This window comes from Pseudorasbora parva, chromosome 12, assembly GCF_024679245.1.
Source record: "Pseudorasbora parva isolate DD20220531a chromosome 12, ASM2467924v1, whole genome shotgun sequence".
Classification (NCBI taxonomy): domain Eukaryota; kingdom Metazoa; phylum Chordata; class Actinopteri; order Cypriniformes; family Gobionidae; genus Pseudorasbora; species Pseudorasbora parva.
In genome coordinates this window covers 46,132,474-46,139,973 of record NC_090183.1, presented here as the reverse complement: position 1 = coordinate 46,139,973, position 7,500 = coordinate 46,132,474, and the positions used below count along the sequence as shown (strand labels likewise).

The 7,500-nt window shown below is 37.9% G+C and overlaps 1 protein-coding gene across 1 annotated transcript in view; it reads left to right on the top strand.

The window, feature by feature from the left end:
* LOC137094643 (nuclear factor of activated T-cells, cytoplasmic 2) overlaps positions 1 to 7,500 on the top strand; it is a 38,968-nt gene that overhangs the window by 2,242 nt on the left and 29,226 nt on the right. The window contains exons 2-4 of the mRNA XM_067460508.1: positions 1 to 1,877; positions 2,407 to 2,517; positions 4,593 to 5,445. The exon at positions 1 to 1,877 is cut by the window's left edge and continues 24 nt beyond it. Of these exons, the coding sequence (XP_067316609.1) occupies positions 2,433 to 2,517; positions 4,593 to 5,445 (938 nt within the window). The 5' untranslated portion in view covers positions 1 to 1,877; positions 2,407 to 2,432. The remainder of the gene's footprint in view (positions 1,878 to 2,406; positions 2,518 to 4,592; positions 5,446 to 7,500) is intronic.

Genomic DNA, 7,500 nt, shown 5'->3' with positions numbered 1-7,500 from the left:
AGAAGAAGAAGGGGACTGGGTTCCAGTCTGCGAAAACAGTGACCAGCACGATAACGCCCATTTGTGGCCGCAGTTGGATGATATTGCTCAAAGGGGACAGTGAACCTGGGACTTAACTTTTTACAGGGCAGTCAGAGCCGGATTTGTCCCTTGTCTGGAAAACCACACTTCCCATGTAGATATGACAGAGTTTGGCCCCGGCGGACATCAGCGTGGCGCTGATTACCCGCCGGTAGGGATGGACAGTGTCCCAGTGAATTTGGAGCATACTCTGCCCAGGCTAGAAACTCAGACCTCCAGGATTTCTGGTGGCTGTGACAGAAGGTTTTGAGGTATCATCAAAAACATTTTTTTAAAATAGTGTAGCCATTCATCAAAAATGCTGAGATGAAAATTTGTCATCTATGGTCATCTTACCCCAACCTACCCTAAACCCTTATTTTTTGCAGTTCTGTGGAAAGAATTTATTTTTAATAGTGCGCTTTCTCATGCAGTGTGGGATGTTTCGAAAGTTGAGTGAATTTAGTATTTTTTCATGTCATTACATTAGAGCATGAGAAACATTTTTGAAAAAATATTTTATTTAACTTTATTTATATCGCGCTTTTACAATGACGATTGTTTCAAAGCAGCTTCACAGTGTCAAACAGGACAATATTGCAACAATTTTATTTGACTGTACAGTCGTTCTGGAGTAAACAGTGATGTTATCAGCTTATTTTAATTTATCATATAGCGACAATTTTGGCAGATCAGTATTATAGGTTATAGAATTAAATAAGACCTAATTAATTAATTATATTTGTATATTTAGTTGAATATCTTAGATCATTATTTTAGTGTCCTTATGTCCTCTGTTAGTTAAAAATAAACATGAAATGATGTGTATAGGCAAAAAAACTGTTTTTTTTTTTTTTTTTTTTCACCAGTCAATATTTAGGTTTCAGGATTTGTTTAGCCTAAGATGATTCTCAACTATGTTATGAAAGATGTAATGTAATTAATTGATATACCATTTTACTTTATGCAATATCTGGGTAAAATGGACATATATGGGTTTTCCCATTCAATCAAATGTATCTATACACTGAATTATAAATGTGTTCTTGGGATAATGGGAGTCATAATTGTCAACATTTTCATAATAATATCTCATCTGTCATAGGAATATTAATATAATTAATATATAATTTATGTCCCTATTCTCTTATGTCTCCCAAGATGCTTGATAAAAATTATTTAAGTCCTGGTGTCCTCAATTAAAATCAATGCCCTTTTTCGTAACAGAAAGTCATATTTTGATTAGAAACCACATAACATTTCCCAGGGATGTTCATTAATGACATATCATATTTCCATAAGAGTGCCAAATCAGTCATTTTTAAAGACCAAGGAGAAGTTGAAACATCCCACCTTTGGTATGCCCACAAAGCCCTGAATAATGTGCTGTTTACAGGACATCCAGACTCAAAACATGTATGGTGTCAGAGATCTTCACTGAAATATTGAATTGTGTTCAATATTATTGTGTGATTTTTATAATTGTGATTCATTTTTAAGGTTGCCTTTTTGCTTAACACCTGGCTGGAGGACTGCCGATGAAAATTAGCAGTTTTGAGCTAACTACATTTACATTATTGTAATGTTACTTAATGTATATTGTCCTCTTTTAAATAAATAAGAAAAAATATAATGTCCACGACAGAGGATAGAAGTCTATTCATGGGTCCAGGAGGATGTGCCACACTAGTATAATTGTTTGAAATGTCAAATCAAGTGCTCGTTTGGATAAAAAAGATGCTTTCCAATGACAATCCAGAAGATGGCGCCATTGTTGTTGCTAAGGAACCGTGATGAGGTGACATGAGGATGGACAGGTAAAAACAAAGACTCGCATCATTTGCATCTGCCATTCTAAAAATACCCACGCGACGCCTTTAAGAGTGAAAATACGTTTTACTTTACAGATGTATTAGATAATATTTGCATATCTTTGTTGTTCAGATGTAAATGCATTTATAATCTCTATGTTTATGTGTCTGGAAAGGGTGTTTGTGCCTCATTGTACGACCTAAAATGACCAAACGTGACTCGTTTTTCAATTATTAGTATGTTCTGTAACTCTGGGGACCATTTTCTATAACATTCTGAATAAAAATGTTTAGTTTATTCTTGGTTTCGGTCGCAGAGTTTTCTGAGGGAGTTTCTTCTCAAACAGGAAGCCGCTCAGCATCTCCCGCGCTCACACGCAATACAATCATCAGTAGAGCGCGAGCGCGGCTGACTGACAGTTGCCTTAGAAACAAGCGTAACCGTCGCCAACCGTTTTTATTTGGTAGAAACTATCGTGGAATTGATTACAAACTTATTGTTTCATTTGACCTTTTTTAATAACTTTTTTTTAAGGGAGCGTTGGATTGAAAACTTGTCCAATGAGTAATTTATACGAAAATATCGACGTTCAAGAAGAACTGGACTTTCCATTACTTTTCTTGTACAACCAACCTGATGACCAAGGTTAGTAAATATATAACTAATTGTTTAATTTAAACCTTTTGAAATGCTTTCCTCCCATAACAAGTGTTTTTTTCCCTAGCTTCTTATAACTTTGCCGAACTATTTTAATTGTATACAAAGTACATAGTTGTCTTTATCATAGTTCTGAGGTAAATTACAATGACAAACCATTTTGAGTTGAAGTAGATGTTCCTAAATTTGTGTCCATGTCTACTTAGTTTCAAAATTGGGTTGCACATTATGTGAAACCAAAGATGTAGTGGAAACTTTCACTGCAGCCAAACTGTTTTGTTTTCTAGTAGCCTACTTAGTATACAGGAAACATACCCAGTTGTTTATAATGCTGTATTTAGGTTATTGACGTGACATATATAATCAGTATTGTCAACATTTAAAATGTAGTAAATGGTTTAACATTTCATTGTCTTATATGGACCTGTATAAAAACTGCTTTGTCTTCAGATGTTTTAAATTATTAAGTCAACTCAGTATTGACCTATGGTGTGGCTGTCTCAAGCATGGTTCTATAAATTACATTATAAATAAAAATAAAAGCATACAAATTGAATAAATGCCTCAGGCATAATTTTAAAAGTGTCTATTTTAGTTTTTATCCATATATTTCTAAAAACGTATAAACTTGGTATATTTTGTCACCTGAAAAACATGACACCATATCCTGATTTTAAATCGGGCAGTTCCACTGACAAGTTTAATTAGTTGAAGGACCTCATTCAAGGTCTTGGTAAGATTTTTTTCTTAGAATTGTTCAAATATTTTACTTTTTGAGCACTATAAAAGTGTTGAGTTCTGTTGTTCTTTAAGACTCCCTTATATTTGTAATTCTGTCACAACACAGGACACATTTCAGTGAAAATAAAAACAGTAAAAGAATAGACAAAGTTAGACCCCTTATATTTTCTCAAACATCAGAGTTAAAGGGTTAGTTCACCCAAAAGTTTAAATTCTGTCATTAATTCCTCAACTTCATGTCGTTCCAAACCTGTCAGACCTTTGTTCATTTTAGACTCAAATGAAAATATTTCTGATGAAATCCGAGAGCTCTCTGACCCCTTCATAGGCAGCAATTTAATTAACACTTTCAAGGTCCAGAAAGGCAGTAAAGACATTGTTAAAATAGTCCATGTGACTCCAGTGGTTGAGCCTTAATGTGATGAAGCGCCAAGAATACTTTTGTGCTCAAAAAAAAAAAAAACTTTATTCAACAAGTTATTCACGTCTGTGTCAGTTTCTTACACTGTTGATGTAGTAAATACAGTGCAGCGCTTCAGAGTTACTTTTGAGGTTTAGAGGTCTCTGACCTAGCATCCGGTTCTGATCTAGCATCCGGTTCTTATCTAGCGTTTCATTCTGGTGGAAAAGGGGTATCGATGGAAGGGGCGGAGAGCTCTCAGATTTCTCTCAGTCAGGTGTCAGGTGTCTGCTTAAGTAAAGGTGTCTGCTTAAGTAAAAGTACTACAGTCAGGTGTCTATTTAAGTAAAAGTACTACAGTCAGGTGTCTACTTAAGGAAATGAGGATGAACGAAGTTCTGATGGGTTTGGAACGATAAATGACAGAAACGTCATTTTTGGTGAACTATCCTTTTCACACTAGCCTGACAAGCCAGACCCACATCAAGATGTTTAGTCTGGAAAATCACCATTGACAGCTCAATCCGAGGGGCGGATAAACGGTTGTCTGTCTAACTCCTTCTGCACGTGATTGGATAGCGCTACAACCAACCAGAGCAACATGAAGCGGAGCTGATAGATTAAACTGGCCGTCTTTATGTTAAGCCCCGCCCACCGACTCTGTACACTATGTGATTGGCCTGACCAGAGTTTGGTTTTTACAGTTCAGACGTGTATTGATAGTTGCTAGATGATACTCACGGCAGATTAGATTTGCTGCCGCCAGGGTGCGTCTAGACTTCTAGGCTATTTTCACACTACATAACACTGCATTTTTTTCTTCATTTTACAAAAAATATTTTTATTGCTTATTTTCCAACTACCCATTTACACAGCTAAAGCATGCTAATAATGTGTTTTTACTTGTTTTTGTGTGTTGTAGCTGATGAGTCTTCTGTCCCCTCCAACCATGAAGGGTTCAATCAAACGTCCTCATGCATTCATCAAGACCCTTCTCTTTACGGTGAAGACTCCATGTCCCATCTTACCCACCATCTCCCTAATGATGGCCTTCTCACTTACGAACGGTCTGATCTTGCCGCCCACCCCGGAGCTCTCCAAAGTAACAGCCCGAGAATCGAGATCACCTGCTCTGATCTCCACCACCATGACCATGTCCTGACCAATCCTGTGAACATAAATCGGCCCATGCTCACCGTACCAGGATACGATATGCCCTACAGGGAGAGCCAATGCCTCAGTCCGGCTAGTAGTACCTCCTCTACTAGCTGGCATTCAGATGGCTATTCTCCAGGAACTTACTCTCCTTGCATATCTCCCGGAGGCGGAGAAGGATGTTTGGTTGGAGTTACCGAAGCCGATCTTTGCCCAATGTTGCAAGCCATCCAAGCCTCTGGTTCTCCCAACACATCCCCTCGCACCAGCATCACAGAAGACTCCGTCTTAGACCGCCGTTCATCTTCTCCACGCTCTCGCTCATCTTCTCCACAGGGCAAACGCACCTATGTTCAATCTCAAAACCTCCATTTTGGCCGAGACGAACCCACCGAGTTCTACGCTTTGGCAAACTTGGAGGATTCCATGAACAACCTCGCCAACTTGGCTAAACCAATCCCTACTAAGATTGTCAGATCCAATCTAGAGTATTCCGTCTACACGGAAAGCCAAACGGGCCCGTTCCCAACTATGGCGGAAGTGAAGAAAGAGTTCCCAATGGAATCGTGCTATTTCATGCCTGCCAACTGGTCCAGTCAGGCTCTCGCAGGAGTTTGTAGGTATGAAATAACCAACAGTCTTACATTTACACTGCAAAAAATGCTTTTCTTACTCAGTATTTTTGTCTTGTTTCTAGTCCAAACACCTAAAGATTCTTAAAACAAGAAGTATTTACTAGACAAGCAAAAGTAATTGTCTTGTTTTGGGGAAAAATACTCAAAATTAAGAGAGTTTTTGCTTAAAATATACTAAATAATCTGCCAGTGGGGTAAGAAAAAAAATGTTTTTTTAAGATTATTTTGCTTACCCCACTGGCAGTTAATTTTAAGTAAAAACGCTTTTAATTTTGAGTAATTTTTTCCCAAAACAAGACAATATTTTTTACTAATGTTTCTTAATGTAAGAATTTTTTGATATTTAGACTAGAAACAAGACAAAAATACTAAGTAAGAAATGCATTTTTTGCAGTGTATTCATTGAGCCAATTCCCCTATCCACTTGCAATCAACTGATTTCCCAATACATCTAGAGAGAGTCATATTGGAGACTTTTGGTTTCTCCAATTTTTTTCCCCATTTGAAAAATGCCTCTTCTAGAATCTCAAAAATGTCTCATTGAAATCACAATTTCAAGGGAATAATTGAAAATTATGATTTGTCATAATCTTGCAGCCCTATTGTATTTAAAATATATCGAAAGTCAGGAATTTCAATATAAACTCTAATCAAATTATCCTAGTATTAATAATTTACATTTACATTTATGCATTTGGCAGACGCTTTTATCCAAAGCGACTTACATTGCATTTTAAGGTACACAGTTAGACATTATTGTCAGTTCTTGCTTTCCCTGGGAATCGAACCCATGACCTTGGCGTTGCTAGCACCACGCTCTACTGTTTGAGCTGCAGGAAAAAGCATTATAATTATTATTATTAATAATAATAATAATAATAATAATAATAAATAATCTAGACACCCAAAGCGCTATACATATAGAAGGGGGGAATCTCCTCAACCACCACCAATGTGCAGCATCCACCTGGATGATGCGACGGCAGCCATTTTGCGCCAGAATGCCCACCACACACCAGCTGATTGGTAGAGAGGAGACAAAGTGATTAAGCCAATCAGGATATGGGGATTATAAGGTGGCCATGATGGGCAGGGGCCAGTGGGCAAATTTGGCCAGGATGCCGGGGTTACACCCCTACTCTTTATCGAAGGACATCCTGGGATTTTTAATGACCACAGAGAGTCAGGACCTCGGTTTAACGTCTCATCCGAAAGACGGTGCTCATTGACAGTATAGTGTCCCCATCACTATACTGGGGTGTTAGGACCCACACAGACCACAGGGTGAGCGCCCCCTGCTGGCCTCACTAACACCTCTACCAGCAGCTCCTGGTTTTCCCAGTTGGTCTCCCATCCAGGTATGGCCAGGCTCAGCCCTGCTTAGCTTCAGTGGGAAACCAGTCTTGGGCTACAGGGTGATATGGCTGCTGGCTAAAGGGATTAGGGATTAAAGGGATAGTTCACCACAAAATGTCATCCTCGGTGTATATAACATTCTTCTTTCAGATAAATCGAAACAGAGTTATATTAATAGATGTCCTGGCTATTCCAAGCTTTGTAATGGGAGCCCAAAATTTGAAGCCCAAAAAAGTGCATCTATCCATTATAAAAGTGCATAATTCGTCAATCCATCATAAACGTGCATCCATTTATCATAAAAGTGCATCAAAACATCATAAGTGCATCTATCCAACAAAAAAGTGCATCAATCCATCATAAAAGTGCATCAATCCATCATAAAAGTGCATCAATCCATCATAAAAGTGCATCCATCCATCATAAAAGTGCATCTATCCATCATAAAAGTGCATCTATCCATCCATCATAAAAGGGCATCTATAAAAAAGTGCATCTGTCATAAAAGTGCTCCACATGGCACAGATGGGTTAATAAAGGCCTTCTGATGTGATGCGTTTGTGTAAGAAAAAAAACATATTTAACACATTATAAAGTAAAATATCTAGCTTGCACCAGACCGCCTTCCGTATTCAACTTGTGCAGAAAGTGAAACGCCTCTTGCAGTTCAAAACACTTACGCTA